This window comes from Engraulis encrasicolus, chromosome 4 (assembly GCF_034702125.1).
Source record: "Engraulis encrasicolus isolate BLACKSEA-1 chromosome 4, IST_EnEncr_1.0, whole genome shotgun sequence".
Classification (NCBI taxonomy): domain Eukaryota; kingdom Metazoa; phylum Chordata; class Actinopteri; order Clupeiformes; family Engraulidae; genus Engraulis; species Engraulis encrasicolus.
The window spans coordinates 21,647,793-21,665,483 of NC_085860.1; the positions used below are offsets into that span (position 1 = coordinate 21,647,793).

Genomic DNA, 17,691 nt, shown 5'->3' on the forward strand with positions numbered 1-17,691 from the left:
GGGTATGTAAACTTTTGAACAGGGTCATTTGGGTAGTTTGGGTTGTGATCATGCTTTTGAAAGAGTAAACACAGAATATTGCTAATAAATATCTTAAGCCAGTCACTAGCCATGAGTGAAAAAAAAGGTTTTGTGTAATCCTTCATATTTTGTGAGAAATCGCAGAGAAAGCGTTTATTCTGCTGGGGTATGTAAACATATGAGCACCACTGTATATATATATACATATACAGTGTATATATATATTACCATGTATGTCTGCCTTCATCATTCCTCACCATATGTCCTGTCCTGTGTTGATTTTTGCATACTTATTAACATCGCATCAACACCATCCATAAACAAGCATAAAACAATTCATCTGTGCATTTACTTTTTTTCCCTTCATGGTCTGTAAAAACTTTTTTAACATTGAAGTTTAATACTGTTGCATTTAAGCTATTTGTATAGGCTGCTTCAGATTGATGTTCAGGGACCTTTCAAGGCCTAAGTATTTGCATTATTGTCTACAGTGGTCCCATGTTTCTGCAAGCGGTTAGCTTGTCAAAGCAATTTTACTCACAGTAATGTGCGTCAATCAAATAAGCTACATTTACTGTAAACATCTTACACTGTTTGCTCACCATGCATGCGCCAATGTCAGGTGTATAGTTTCTATAAATGGCTGTACTGCTGTATGATGATCAGACTTGTAAATACTTGGACAAGAGTTGCAGAAATAAACAGAAAATTGTGTAAAAGCTTGTACTTTATCAAAATGAATCTTCATTTCTTACACATAACACATTGAAAAGAAAAATAAACGTAATAGTCTGCACAAATAACAGTCTGCACATTGCAGGCAATGTTCAAGTTAAAAAGCAATAGAGGGTGGAGTGGTCTTTGTCCTACTACATGATCTTGTCATTCCAGATATTATAAACAATGTTGGCATCGCAGCCATGGCAACAATTACTGTATGTGTATGAGATGCTAGACAGAAGTGCCACTTTGCTTCTATCAGTTGCCTGGCAACCGCCTCTCAAATGAGTTCTTGCAGGGTAAAATAATTATTTAAAACACATGTTCTTACAGACGAAAACAAAAAAACACTGGCATTTGTAAACTGTTATCCAACATACTACATCTCATCCATGGCCCCAATGTTTTGACAGTGTGTGTGTGTGTGTACGTGTATGTCAGGGCTTGACAACGGCACCTGCCAAATGGCCAAATGCTGGTAAAACTTTGCTGTTGCTAGTAACAATTTCACTCTCACTAGCGACTTTGACAGTTAACGTATTATTTGGTGTGACAAATCACAGTGGTTGCATCAATTGTTTTTATTTAAATGCAAGAATATTCTAAAGAAAAAAAAATACAACAACGTTCTGGATAGCAGAATGGCTAAATGGCTAGTGACTCAGGAAAGCAACTAGCCACAGTGGCCAGTGAGCAAAAAAGTTAACGCCAAGCCCTGATGTGTGTGTGTGTGAGTGCGTGTGTGTGTGTTGGTTTGGGAGTGTTCCTTTTAGGTTGGTACAGTAGCTCCTGCTGCGTTGTCCCCTTCTCCTTTCCAGGTGAGGTAGGAGAAGAAGGTGCTGGCTCCATACGCCACAGTGTCTGCACAGGCAAAGAACTACAGCACAGCGAGCACAAGAAAACACAAATGCAGGCAGCTGGTTAATTACTGTATTGGTGCTCTCTCTCTCTCTCTCTCTCTCTCTCTCTCTCTCTCTCTCTCTCTCTCTCTCTCTCTCTCTCTCTCTCTCTCTCTCTCTCTCTCTCTCTCTCTCTCACACACACACACACACACACACACAGAAGCTGTTTCCACGTAGCCTGCTAATTTGGAAAACGCATTGGTTTTGGCCTTCCGTTTACTCTTAAAAAGAGATTTAAAACCTGCATATACAAATTCTGCTTCAAAAATACCCCATTTAGGGGGCTAAAATGCTCTTGTTACAAAGGAGTTTTCAATTTTAATCACATGTTGCGTTTACACCTAAACAGGAGAAAAAATATCCACATTTAAAAATAGTGGATAGGAGCATATAGCATATAGGACGTGGAAACAGCACCACAGACAAACCCACGCACACACAGGTGATCACCACTGCAAAGAAGAACTACACACACACACAACAAAAGTCACAAGTGCAAACAGCTGTCTAACTAGGTCTACCGCCGCTGTGTGTTTGGGCTTTGCAAATTCCACCGATAACAAACATACATTGCACACACACAGCACCACCGCTGCCATATAACATGTAGATAGATAAGCCTGTGACATGTAGAACTTCTGGGCTTGGTGGCACCTACCAATACAGACACAAGTGTGTGCTCTGTGTGTGTGTGTGTGGGGGGGGGGGTCCTTTTATGATATAGTCATGTGATCACTCAGGTCTTCTGGTGGACTGTGGACAGGGTGTGGCCAGGAATGGATGCCAGGAGTGGTCTGTTAAAATACCTATAAACTTGCCATCAATATGCGATATGCTTCCCAACCGCATGCCTTTGAAAACTTTGACTTGTTAACATAGCGTCGTAAAAGTTGTTCAATTGTTCTCTTTCTCTAAATGTAAAATCCTCTGTACTGGTAGGAAGGGTGAGTGGAAAAGCTTGGGTGAACTTTGACCTCTGATTCATGGTCAAGTGAGTCATTAAAAAGGGAACTCATCACGCTGGTATTTCCCCACATAGTTGACTTGATAGTGTGTGGGTCTGCACCCAGTAATGTAATGTTGGTCTAGAGCGCTAGCTCTTTTTCAACACTCTCTCTGCCCACACTTCATCCAGTCATGGGGTCAAGGGGTCAGTGTGAAAGCCCATTGGGAAACTCCAGTGAAAGTGAAAGCCCATTGGGAAACTCCAACTCCCATTGTCATTGTGACACAGCACTCCACAGCACACAAGTGAACACTGCACACAACGAAATTGCATTTATGCCTGACCCGTGCAAGGGGGCAGCCCTCAGTGGCGCCCCATGGGGAGCAGTGCGGTGGGACGGTACCATGCTCAGGGTACCTCAGTCATGGAGGAGGATGGGGGAGAGCACTGGTTGATTACTCCCCCCACCAACCTGGCGGGTCGGGAGTCGAACCGGCAACCTCTGGGATGCAAGTCTGACGCCCTAACCGCTCACCCATGACTGACCCATTGACTCAAGGGTGTGTGTGTGTGTGTGTGTGTGTGTGTGTGTGTGTGTGTGTGTGTGTGTGTGTGTGTGTGTGTGTGTGTGTGTGTGTGTGTGTGTGTGTGTGTGTGTGTGTGTGTGTGTGTGTGTGTGTGTGTGTGTGTGTGTGTGTGAGAGAGAGAGATAGAGAGAGAGGGAGAGAGAGAGACTCTAAGGTGTTTGGGTGGGGGTGTGTGCATTTGTTTACGCACAGTTGTGTATTACAGGTATCAGGGGTATCTGAGCTTGATTGCAAAGCCAACACATACACACACTCTCTCTTTCACTCACTCATTCTCTCTTTTTTCTCTCTCTCAATCTCTCTCTCTCTCACACACACACACACACACACAGAGCCTTCAATTACAGACCATTTTCTGGCATGGCGACATATTTGATAATAATTTTTATTATTTGAAGGTTTTTTTTAACTGATTGTGGACAAATTGATTTGGGATTTATTTTGTAGGCGATATGCATGGGTCTAGGCATGTACCGGCTATTGAAAGTGAAATTACATCCATTGGTTGAAAGGTAATTTCCGCTTATTTCACCACAAGGCCCCACCTGCCCACATTGTCATATCTGTCCATATCTGGAGTCTCCCATTTCACTACCGGCTTGCTATGGCCAATTTAAGTCATACTGAAAAGTGTGTGTGTGTGTGTGTGTGTGTGTGTGTGTGTGTGTGTGTGTGTGTGTAACTGTGCGTGCGTGCGTGTGTGTGTGTGTGTGTGTGTGTGTGTGTGTGTGTGTGTGTGTGTGTGTGTGTGTGTGTGTGTGTGTGTGTGTGGGTGTGCGCGGGTGTGTGTGTGTGTGTGTGTGTGTGTGTGTGTGTGTGTGTGTGTGTGTGTGTGCAACTGTGCGTGCGTGCGTGTGTGTGTGTGGCTTGACTGTGTATGTGTGCTATGCTATACTCACCGAGGCTGCCGCCAGGTTATTGAAGATGTACCAATTGCTGCCGGCACACACTGCCAGAGTGATGAACGCAGTAAAGTACAACACCGTCACCACAACATGGTAGATCATCAGCTGTAAGAGGACACACACACAGAGTCAACAGGTGGCATCGACCGCATCAATGCATTAAAAATACTAGAATGCACTCAGAGAGTGCAGACCTCCAAGACCAAGGAGGCTGTTTGATAGAACATTTGACTGTTACATCATTTTCAAGTCTTTCTGCCTTATTTTTGAGTTAGAAACTGGTATTTCAAAATTTGCCCTATCCCGCAATGGTGAAGAATCTTTTGAAAAACTCCTCGATCTGGATCACCACCAAAATGTAATCACTTGTTCCTTTTGTCATTTCCAACAACTCCACAAAATGTAATCGAATCCGCTTATAACTTTTTTGAGTTATCCTGCTGATTACTCAAAGTGCTATAAAGATCACTTTCACCACGAATGGTGAACACTACAATCAGAAACCTTCCCATTACAAGATCAACTCACTAATGGACTGGCCCTAAAACACGGTCTCCCATTACTTTATATCTTATAATATGGGCCCACTGGAGAAGCCAGGGGAAGGACCCCTGTCTACCTACCATGAGAGGCCAGGGGATGGACCCCTACCTACCATGACAGGCCAGGGGAGGGGTACCTACTGCGAGAGGCCAGGGGAGGGGCACCATCTTATGGACTCCAAACAGCAGCATGAAGAACAAGATTGTGGTCAGCAGCCATGACGTCACGGACACAAACAGAATCCAGCCAATGGCAGGAGGAACCCAGTAGATACTGGACACTAACGGGAAGACCAACAGACCAAGAACCTGGAGAGGGAGGAAGAGAGAGAGAGAGAGAGAGAGAGATACAGAGAGAGAGAGAGAGAGAGAGAGAGAGAGAGAGAGAGAGAGAGAGGTTTAATTACGTGTATTTAGACCAAGAACCTGGAGAGGGAGGAAGAGAGACAAGTTTAATTAAGATTGCTTGAGCGTTAGGTTGTTGGCTGCGACAAAACTTCTGGGAGGGACTGTATCTTTCCTTTGCACTTTTTTTTACTAATTACTGGTGATGTCGGCTATGATTATGTCCTCGATTGTAAGTCGCTTTGGTTAAAAACCGTCTGCCAAATTGAATGCAATGTAAAAAAAAAAAAAAAAAAAAAGGTTGCCATATTTCACGTTTTCAGTAATTCAAAGGAAAAATGACTGACCCAATTTCAATTTTTACAATTTTATTGGTGACATCTCGAAGCTGATGAAGCCAAGGTATATAAAAAAAGTACAAAGTACACAAAATATGTCTAGAGAGATCACAGAGTGACCTATTTCTGCAAAGGCATTTGAATACTTTTCGTGCCATTCATGCATTCATACAAACCCCAACTCCGATGAAGTTGGGACGTTTGGTAAACAGTGAATAAAATCAAAATGCTATCATTCTCAAAACATTCAATCTATTCATTAGATGGAGAATAGTGAAAAGACAACATATTAAGTGTTAAAACCGAGAAAAAAGATTGTTTTGGGGGACATATGTACTCATTTCTAATTTGATAAATCCAACACGTCTCAAAAGAGTTGGGACGGGGACAATAAATGGCAGCAAATGTCGAGAAAGACTAAAAACAAAACAAAAGACAACACTTAACAGTTAAATACATTAACCGATTGATGAATTTATATAAAAAACAGTGTTAGTTCCTATCTTGGACATGATTTCACCAGCTTAAATGGTGGGTGTATTCCTTGTCATGTTTTGCAATGTTTTCCTTTCTGTAGTGCTTACAGTGTGACAGTTCTTGACCAAAAGCCCACCATTTTATCACCTGCTGGTCCTTATGATGGAGCCAAACTGTTAAAACATAGTAGAGAATGCAATTTGACCTTACTATGTGGCAGTAATCGAAGATCTCCCTTCAAAATATAATGCATGAGTGGCTTTTCATGCTGTATAAAACCCATTTATACCATTCAGCACTGTATTTAACTCTACAGATGAGTGAGAACATCTTAACCAATGCACTACTGCACCCGCATGCCATCATGGAGGCTGACTTTTGAAGCTAGCACTAACACAAGTTGGATGGTCCATTTTCACTGTAGCACAGGATGTGCAATGCTCTATTATTGTCAAAAAGAATGGACTTCTACAACTTCTGCCGACTTCTGTAAGCAAAGGACAGTTTCCCATGTCTTCTGGGTCTATTTCAAGTGAGCTCAGGTGCTTAGGAGAATGTTACACCCCTGTATCATTTGCACGCATTAAGCATTCTTAATATGGTCAATTTTCAATAGCTCTAATTCCTGGAGTGCTAGAGTGAGACTACAGCCAATATATATTTCATGATGTCATGAACCTATACAATGATTTTAGTAACAAAAATATGTCTTATATACACTCAATCGTGGTAAATCAAAGGGAATTCAAAAATGTATGTAATAACTATGGTAATTATTCCCTTTGCATCTTTAATTCTGAGTGACTCAGACTCTCTGTGATGATCTTATACCTTGACACCTATATTGTCCGTCAGTACAATTCATTTTCTTTGTTGTTTTATCTTATTTGGATGTTTACTAAATTTCACTGATCCCCGTCCCAACTTATTTGAAACGTGTTGGATTTATCAAATTAGAAATGAGTACATATGTCCCCCAAAACAATATTTTTTCTCGGTTTTAACACTTATTAATAGTGCGTTCATGTGGTCTCGTAATTATCGTAAATACCAAATGCCGACATTCGAAGCGCACATGAACGCCACCGCTTCTGGTATTTACCACTGGACAACTCGTAGAAAATTTTAAGAAACGAGTTTACGAGATGATGACGCACACAACAGCTGGCTCTACTCTCGCCATGGCAACCGCTAAGTTGAAATACTCAAAAACCGGCATTCAGTATGTTTAGACAGTCATGGTAAATGACAGTGTCAGAAAATATACAGAATTTTTACCTTTGACTTCCTAATTCATTTGCTTGCTGTAGCTGATGAACAACAGTCTATAATCGTTTTAGTAAAAAGTCTCACTCTGCTTCGCCATCTTTAATTTGTAAACAACATCAAAAAGCACATGAACGCAACGCACTTGTAAATACCACTTCGCAACTACATAATATCTACTTCAAAAGACCACATGAATGCGTACTTATTATGTTGTCTTTTCACTATTCTCCATCTAAGGAATGGATTGAATGTTTTAAAAATGAAAGCATTTTGATTTTATTCACTGTTTACCAAACGTCCCAACTTCACCGGAGTTGGGGTTTGTAAATACTGTCAAGCCATTTGAGTGAATGATCAACTCTGATCAGAGATATCCTGAAACAGTTGGAATGTAGGACAATTACGTATTTGATCACATGGGTGACCCTGGCATATAAACCTTTCATCTTACAAGCAGGGAGGCGTGGAGTTGAGATGGTTGTACTTTAGAGGGCCCTTTTAGGAGGCCCTTTAGCCCATCAAGACACAGTGTTATAAATTTGCATTCACCAGAATATCAAAGACCAAGTTGTATTGCATTACTTAATGCCCTGTGTTATGTCATAGTAGTGTGGTACTATGGTAGTTAACTTTTTTAAAAGGATGGGCCTATTTTTGGGGCTTTTTAAGCCTTCATTGTTAGTTTTATACGACAGGACAGTGAAGGTAGTGACAGGAAGCGAGTTGGGAGAGAGAGACGGGGAAGGGTCAGCAAAGGGCCTGGGCCAGAATCGAACGGTACGGTAGGGCCTATGGTAGTTAACTTTTCACTAATTATTACTGCGTTCCACTGGTGGAATGGCGCGCATTATGGAGCTACGCAGTACTCAGACAGGTCTCTGAAGACAGATCCAATTGACTTGCCTGGTCGGACACAAAATGCATTGTGGGGGACGTTGGCTCCGTTGCCTCTGCCAAACATCCGTTTGCCATTCAGACCGCATGTACACATAAATGCAACCTCCATTTCGCCAAACACGCCTTTCGTGAACCGTCAACAGAAGGTACCAGTCTGAATAGAGAAAGGTCAATTAACATTATATTTTAGAACCATGAATCAAGTGAAAAGGGAGTTTTTCCCCACTCCTGTTGCCAGAAGGGGCCACATCTGAGCGCATCTCAGAGCACATCTGAGCTATTTATCACTTATCCTGGGCCCAACCCTTGTGGACCTTATGCCTCTACAATCTCTACTTATGTCCTCTTTAAACGTATTTCATTTTCTCTACATCTACTCATTTACCTATAAACTCATTCTTCCGTCTAGTTCCTTCTTCTGTCTTCTTGCTATTCTTTCTTGTTTCTGTCTCTCTTTTCTACTTCACTTTTTATTTTCATCTTTAACATTGATTCTTATCCATTTGTTAAGCACTTTGAGCTGCATGCCTTGTATGACATTGTGCTATACAAATACAGTTATAGTGCCTTGCTACATTTGTGATTTCATTGCCCCTAACATTCATAGTGGTTCTTTCCTAACCTTTCCTGGACCTGCATGTCAAGTGGCCCAAATGAGACACAGATCTGTGTGAGAGACAGATACTCCTGGAGTGGACAAACACTTAACAATCCACAGAAGACCATGAGTGTTTGAGGAGAACAACAAAATAGTGAACAACAACTCCAGGGGGACAAACTGTAATGCTGATGTTCTGTCAAAATGTGCTGCCTTGCTTAAATAACTTATCAGGCTGTTATGATATGCGGGCAGGGCTGGACTGGCATAGCGGGCATTTCCCGGTGGGCCCCGCAACCTCATGGGCTCCTATTTTCAGAAATGTAAAAAAATTTTTTTTTACATTTCTGAAAATAGGGGGCCACGAGGGTACAGGGCCCACCGTTTCCGCACCACTAATTATGACGGGCCCCTTTAACCCAAAAGCGCTCAGGCCCTATTTCTTCCCCCAGTCCAGCCTTGTATGCAGGTGTCTAAGTAATCAAATCTGGATAAGGCCGGTGATTGGCAGCACTATGGTCATAAAGGGGTGGCATGTGTTTGACTATAGCCACCGTTTCCAAGTGCTCTACAAACCCAACCCCAGAAGCGTAGTAGAAATACTGCTACAGCTGTAATTACAATACTAGTAGTCAGGGCCGGTTTTTAGCATAGGCCGGCTAGGCGGTCGCCTAGAGCGCCATGTGAAGAAGGGGCGCCGAAATGGCGCTCTCCTATGCGTAATTTTGCGATATGAAGTTTTTTTTATGAAGTCGCAATCAACAAAGAGTGGCGAAAGCGCTCCTCACGGCAAAGCGCCCCTCAGCCAATAGTAATATCGCTTCCAACTGTCTCTGGGAAGTCTGTGAACCAATAAACAGACAGTTCTGAGAAAGGGGGCGGGACGAGTGACAGCCTGCGCTCTATTTTGAATTTGGAGACTCACTCGAGAGACAGAGAGGGCATGCGCAAACAATAGTGCTGCTCTGCTGGATGGAGATTATTATGTTCTCATTAAACCACTCATTGCATGATGCAGGAGTTTCAGAGGGTGTTTTGGAACTATGTGATTTAATCAGCAACCGTTTGTGATTATGGAAAGCCTAATAGTTATGAGGTTACTATTTGGAATTAGAAAGAAAAAGAGCTTTGTTTTTGATCAGAGAAATCGCTAGTTAGCATGCTAACATTAGCCAAGTATGCCAAGCAATGAAATCCAGTAAAGTAGCTGTTAGTAGCCTACTCACTACTCACTAACACCCACCTGATATCATAATAGGCCTACTTGCTTAGGTTGACAAGCAATGTAAAGTAAGACTGGTGCAATGTTTAAAACAATTTTAGCTGCCATATCTCCTTCCATCCACATGAATTACCTGCTTGTTGTAAGCTTAAAAAAACATTAATTTCCAGACCAGAATGACATAGCCTACATTAATCATGTAACAGAACCATGCACAGCAGACAAGTGAGGCTATTTACTATATTTTGTATATTATGAAATTCAATAGCGTGACAGCTCTTCTCCCTTTCTCTCACCCTGTCCCTCCAGTTCAAACACATAGATAGCCCCCTTCTCATTCTCCTACTCACAAATGCACCACTATTTCCAGTCCAGAAATGAAATTGGTTTGGAAGACAGCACAAATGTGTAGCTTATTAAAATTGTTATGCTGCCATGCTTTGTGATGCTGTAGGTAGTGTAGATCAATGCAGACCTCCTTGGTAGGCTTATTGTCTACACATGCATTTTACATGCAAATGTAGGCCTACTGTATCACTCTCCTGGCATTTCAATTTCACGTTACAATTCAAACACATTGATAACCTCCATCTCATCTGGGGTTGGGGGCCCCACCACCATCACATCCAACATACCACACAGTGAAGCTACTTTCATGCGACTCAATCTGATGTGTTGGTCGCCTGTCAAAAAGAACCACAAATCCATTTGATGAAAAACCGTTATTGTTCTTGATGCTATTTAGTTAAGCTTACTACGGATATTACTCTTGTGATCTGTAAGGTGTAAGAGGGGGCGGGGGGGGGGGCGCAGAACTCAAACTCGCCTAGGGCACCAAATAAGCCAGAACCGGCCCTGCTAGTAGTAGGATATGAAACCTTGTAATATCATACCACTAGTGTTGTAAATAAATCAGTACTTCTGTTTCTTCCTTATACATCTCTGCCTAACTCTATATCTATGTATAAAACAAATACTGCTACAGATATACAATACTAGTGGTATGATATATTACATAGCTGAAACCTTCTAATATCACAGTCCTACCACTAGTGTCAGAGAGAGAGAGTAGAGAGAGAGAGGTTCCATTGGCCCATTGTTTCCTGGTTCAATTATGGCCCCCCTTAGGCAGACCTAGGCAGACCTAAGGACTGTTCTATTCATTGTAGGAGCATTATGACACGCCCCTTCAGGCAGACCGGAACCTGGTCGCGTTAGGTGCCCACAGAAACCTATTATGTTGGCATATCTCTATTAAAGAATCTCTGCTAGTGTTGTACTTACGTCAGTAAATCTACTTATTCCTTATACATCTCTGCCTAACTCTAACCCTAACGAGTGATTTGTAGTTCAGCTCAGTGGTGAGTACGGTTAAAATCGATTCGTCACTGGAACACCAATAAGGCTGATAAAGTAGCACAGCTCCAGATTGTCATTTTTAGCTTTGAATGTTTAACTACACATTAGATAAACACTATTTTATCTAACAACACAAAACCTACACACACACACACACACACACACACCCTTCTCTCTGATATGACCTGACATTGGCAATAGCAAGAATACACCCAGTAGTGACATGGGCGACTTCCTAAAGAACAGATATGACTATGTGGGCGGGTGGGGCCTTCGTCATGAGATGTGGTGTTGTAATGGTCACTAATGATTAACCAGCAATGGGCGGAAGTGAGCTGTCAACCAGTACAGTGGGCTATCCTCACACCTCTCACCTGACCATGCCTGATCTCAGGTGTGATTTCACTTTCAATAGCCGGTACAGGCCCAAAGTACCCATGCACATCGGCTACAGTACTGTACACTGGTGACACAATGAATCCCATGCGCATTTCTCCACCATCAGGTTTGGTCAAAATTCAAATCTAGAGAATTTACAACACAATGGTTTAGGTTATTAATGAATTTATGATTTTCACAAGTTAATTATTTACAATCTCTATAACATGATGTAAATGATTCTCTGGGTCACACACACACTTTTGTGGTAGTTTCTCTCTGGCGACTCTTGTGCATTTCGATCCGATTCCACTGGTATTTGACTCCTTATCAGTTAGCATACACAAACCACACCGCACATAGCAAACATAGCTACATGAGCAAATAACATGTGCACACGCTGCTGCAAACATTGCTTGAGCAATTAAAGTATGCAAGCGGGACAGCTAAGTACAGCATTAGCCAAACAGTATGCAAACTATTTCAACCATTACCTTAAGCCAGTAGCCTAAATATGTGTCTATAACTTACGTAGAAAGCAGGTCTACATTCAAGTGCTGTCATAGCCAATGACCTACTGCATGGCTGTTCTTTGTTATGATAGGCCTATAACATGATGATGATGTAATGTTTGAGAGGATTCCTATTCATATTCGACATTCACACTGTCACCGCAAGGGCCCTTGGTTCATTTGTAAGAGTTAATTTGTAAGAAACTGGACATATTTTTGTTGCAAGCAGGCTTCAAGCTAGACAAAGAAGTTACCAGTATTACTTTTCTGATCAGAGTACCTAACCTAAGATGTATGCATGCAGGGACAGATTTTGACTCCATGGGCCCCTGGACCAGAAAACAAGAAAGCCCCCCCTGTTATGGGTTTTGTAGTTTACAAAAAGACATAGGGTTTCAGGCCAGATTTTAGATACCCTATGTTGTTGGGGATTCAGGGGTATGCCTTCTGAGAAAAAAATGGAAATACAGTTGTGTGATTTTAACGCAATATGAAAACGGAAATATACAGGCTTGGGCTTCATGGGCCCCGTTGATCCATTTTTTTCATGTATGTGAAAGTGAAAGCCCAACTGGAAAACTCCAACTCCCATTGTCATTGTGACACAGCACTCCACAGCACACAAGTGAACACTGCACACAACAAAATTGCATTTATGCCTCACCCGTGCAGGGGGGCAGCCCCCAATGGCGCCCCAAGGGAGCAGTGCGGCGGGACAGTACCATGCTCAGGGTACCTCAGTTATGGAGGAGGAGAGCACGGGTTAATTACTCCCCCCCCACCAACCTGGCGGGTTCGGGAGTCGAACCGGCAACCTTTGAGCTACAAGTCTGACACTCTAATCGCTTACCCATGACTGCCCATAATGTATGTGATTATAATATGATGCATATCTAAGATACCAAACATACAGAGGGAAAGGGATGGGTTGGGTTGGGTGGGTAAAGCATATGCTGGTGTCTAAGTAATGAGATCTGGGTAAGGCTGGTGATTGACAACACATGCAATCATAAAGGGGTGAGCTGTGTTTGACTAGCCACCCCCGCCCCTTTACAAGAGCTCAATAACAGAAACAGAGGAGGGAACCTTGAACCCTGTCACACACACACACACACACACACACACACACACACACACACACACACACACACACACACACACACACACACACACACACACACACACACACACACACACACACACACACACACACACACACACACACACACACACACACACACTCACGTGATGTAAGGACCCTTTGGTTTCGTGTACTCTTTGCTGTGTGATTCAAACATGTTCAAACAACGTTGCCCAAGCCACCGTGCGTGCGTGAGTGCATATGTGTTATTTGACAGTCACCAACACAACTCTTAGAATTTATGGCTGGCACCACCAATTGCCATGGTTAGGCTGAAACAATACTTCAAGGTTTGCATTATAAACCATGCTGTACACTGGGGTAATAACGGGATGACGTGAACTCTGAAAGAGAAAATGTACTGCATCTCAAAGAGTTCCCACAATGTTGCAGGGTGAATGTCTAATCAATGTCTACTTCTCAATGTCAAGTGTTCTAGCCTTGCTAGGACGTGAAATGCCTGGTGATTGGATACTCCTTGGAGTTCACCAAAGAATATCCAATCACGGGGCGTTTCACATCCTAGCAAGGCTAGAACACTGGGCATTGAGTAGGAGTGTATGTCTAATGACTAATAACTTCACCTAAGACAGTACAACTTAATGGTAATCTGCAAGTGATACCACATCATTTCTGGAAATCAGCTCGTTTTACACCTCCCCGTGAGTCAAAATTTTGATTTGTACTTTTCTGCTGTTCTCCCAGCCACTCTCTTTGTCTGGTGATATTATTACTTAGCTCCAAGTTAACGACTATCATTGGATCTTATGGGAGCAGCTAGCGGCTAGCGGGTCTGATTCAATTATGTAGGCCCAAAGGCCTGTGGGACAGTGTTGCCAGATGTGTCTGAACAAATCCCGGCCAAAAGGTGCTCAAATCCCACCAGGAAGCGCCAAATTCTGCCCAATTTCAACAAATTGCATTGATTTATATGTGCTTAAAACTGCAGGAAAAAAGCCAAATGTTTTTACCCGTACACTGTCATCCCAAGCAGCTCAATTGGGCAGGTAACCACCCAATCTGGCAACACTGCTGTGGGATCTTTATGTTGTCAGACTCAGAGTACATCTTCAAGTACACGAGAAAGTTCACTCATATCAAGGGAATATGGAAAATGACTTCACATCCAGAAATGGCGCTGTATCACTTTAATAGAGTGGACAGTGCTGGAGAGAGACAACATGCAAACAATCCAAGATAAGAAGAGTAAAAGTCTGATTTGCACACACTCACCATCTCCACTATCATGAGAATGGCTGGTATGGTCTTGACGAACGTCACGTCGAACTGCATTGTGCCTGCGTTTCCCTGCGGTGAGGCGGCCGAGGTCTGAGTGTTCACCTTGGAGGGGAAATCTGCCATTCAAGGCCCCCTTTCCCTTTGATTTCAAAACAATATCGAAATTAATAAATAATCAATTGAAGGGTCTCGCGTTACACATAAAACCAGTTCCTTTTGAAAGTAGCTGCTCTCTAGAACGATGGTGTGTTTCCTCTTTCTTGTATTGTAGTAGGTCCACCTGAACAGGTGTGTCTGTCCTCTTCTCTCTCTCTCTCTCTCTCTCTCTCTCTGTGTGTTCTCTTTTCTTCACTTCCTCTCTTCTTCTCTTTCTTCTCCCTCCCTCTCTCCTTGCCTTCCTCTGCCTGGCCAATGCGGTATTTCGCTCTCACAATGAATCAATGAATCTCTCTCTCTCTCTCTCTCTCTCTCTCTCTCTCTCTCTCTCTCTCTCTCTCTTATCTCTTGAGTACTCTTCGTCCCCTCCCATTGCGTGTCCACCTGTGTGCTCCCTGCCTCTCTGCCTCTGTGACACATTAATGGCTGTCTGCTGCCTCAGCATGGTGGTGGAGTGAATTATTTGTCAAACTTTATCACTCGACTTTGCATTACAGCACATTTCAACATGTAATGGATGTAACATTTTTTGAGAAGCACATTGAGTTGCACCTGTGTACAGGTATGAAATGCGCTATACAAATAAACTTGCCTTGCCTTGCCTTACTTACACTGTACATACATACCTTGCTACAATAACCCTAACCCCACAGTAAATTTTATTACACAATTTGTTACACTGTGTCTACTATATATAATGCAAACCAATGGTCTACACTGGACATAACACTGTTATTATTACACTCAGACTTAATAAAGTACTCTATTAGTACTCTATTCTGTCTTTTCTGCTAGTTTTAATGGCCGACATGCTCATTGTTTTGCCTGCAGCTGTACTGGTGTCATCATGACCTAAATATTTGATATCTGTAATCGAATGCTGTGCCTGTGAACGACTTTGGGCCAGACAATGCTTCTCTGTTTATCTAATGTGGCCATAGTCTTCAGTTTCCAGAGGAAGAACGTAACACTAGCCTAGTAAACTAGCCCCAACCGCCAGCGGCCAAAATTATTTTTGCCTGAGAACGGGTCTATCCTCGGACAATGCCCCAGGCCCTGAAACTGGCTGGCCACTCACAACGCAGCAGATTTGTTTTGATTAGTTTTGAATCTTTGGATGCAAATCGGACAGGGTTTTGAGGGAGTGACGACAACGCGTTGGCCAATAGTCACAGACACTGCTTGAAAAACAACAGGTTGTTCCCATCAACAATCTTCCAATGTCTCATTAATCAGGGCCAGACTAAATATTCACATTTAAAGGGGTATGCCACTATTTTGGGCTTAATACAGTTAAAATCGTTGGCTGGGGTTTATAAAGGTGGTAATGTGTCTTATTTTTCATGTTAAGCGTTGTCTTGCTGTAAAATAAGTTAAAAGAGGGGATATGTCGCTAAGCTAGTGAAAGTCAATGGATCCGTGTAGCTTGTAGCATGCTACACGGATCCATGGACTTTCACTAGCTTAGCGACATGCTCCCTCTTTTAACTTGTCTTAAAGCAAGACAACGGCTCACATGAAAAATAAGACACTTTACCACCTTTATAAACCCTAGCCAACGATTTTAACTGTATTAAGCCCCAAAATAGTGACATACCCCTTTAATCTCACATTTAGGCTGGCTTGTCAGGCTAGCGTAACACTGCTGCTTCTTTATGGTTTCGGCCGATATGTCTGCATTGCAAACCAAAAATAAAGTGGTGAAACCATAAAGAATAGAGTAGAGTAGAGTAGAGTATCATTTATGAAGTGAAAACGGTGAAAGCCCAACTGGGAAACTCCAACTCCCATTGCCATTGTCACACAGCACTCCACAGCACAAAAGTGTACACTGCACACTGCACACAACAAAATTGCATTTATGCCTCACCCGTGCAAGGGGGCAGCCCCCAATGGCGCCCCAAGGAAGCAGTGCGGCGGGACATGCTCAGGGTACCTCAGTCATGGAGGAGGATGGGGGAGAGCACTGGTTAATTACTCCCCAACCTGGCGGGTCAGGGGTCGAACCGGCAACCTTTGGGATACAAGTCTGACACCCTAATCGCTTACCCACGACTGCCCATTTATTAATCCCAAGGGGAAATTAAGGTGTCCAGTAGCATACATACATACTGTAAATACAGAGATACACACATTTCACATATATTAACCATATATAGCTCACTCAATCTTGCATACATGGAGCCAGAGACAGATCTCACTCTCTCTCTCTGTCTCTCTCTATCTCATTCTCTCTCTCTCTCTCTGTCTCTCTATCTCATTCTCTCTCTCTCTCTCTCTCTCTCTCTCTCTCTCTCTCTCTCTCTCTCTCTCACTCTCTCTCACACACACACACACACACACACACACACACACACACACACACACACACACACACACACACACAGCTGCGGTTGGCGATGAGAAGTAAAAGTAATATAGTACAAATATAAGAGTGATTCATCACAAGTAGCAGTGTTGCGCTCTTCCTCTGAAAACTGAATACTAAAGTACCCTGAGAAGCTGCACCTGCTAACAAAGAAACCTTCAAGGTGTGCAGGACCTCGCAAAACTTTATCTAATGTGGTCAACATGTCTACAGCTGAAATGGGAGCAAGCCCATCACAACTGGGCAGGAAAGCTAGGTAACATATAAAGATAGTCATTACAACTTTGGTGACAGTTATAACACTTGTGTGCCGTGGAGTGCTGTGTCACAATGACAATGGGAGTTGGAGTTTCCCAGTTGGGCTTTCACTTCACTACACTTTGTATGTCTGTCTGTCTGCCCGTCTGTTTGTCTGTCTGTCTGTCTGCCTGGCTGGCCGTCTGTTTGTCTGTCTGTCTGTCTGTCTGTCTGTCTGTCTGTCTGTCTGTCTGTCTGTCTGCCTGTGTCTGTTTGTCTGTCACCTTTATTTAAGTGTTGGCTGGATGGCCGAAAGTGAAAAGTGCTGACACACATCAGACAACTTCCCCAAAGTTCATCTAGAAAGTAGATGTACCATGCAGTCTCTAAATCAACCAGTCCTGTCACGCACTTGAATTCAAGAATTCGTGAATAAAGAAAAGTTTTTTTGCTCTAAAAGTCCCCCAAAAAGTAAAGAAGATAGTATAGAAAAAGTAGAAGAAGTCTCCACAGTAAAAAAGAAGGCAGGTTG

At 42.7% G+C, this 17,691-nt stretch overlaps 1 protein-coding gene across 1 annotated transcript; it reads right to left on the reverse strand.

The window, feature by feature from the left end:
- Positions 1-152: 152 nt before the first annotated feature.
- Positions 153-14,746, reverse strand: pllp (plasmolipin). Its single transcript, XM_063196053.1, has 4 exons — positions 14,393-14,746; positions 4,765-4,932; positions 4,076-4,186; positions 153-1,618 (listed from the first exon to the last, which is right to left on the reverse strand). The coding sequence occupies exons 1-4, from the start codon at positions 14,519-14,521 to the stop codon at positions 1,511-1,513; spliced, it is 516 nt and encodes a 171-aa protein (XP_063052123.1). The 5' UTR covers positions 14,522-14,746; the 3' UTR covers positions 153-1,510.
- Between the last annotated feature and the right edge of the window lie 2,945 nt (positions 14,747-17,691).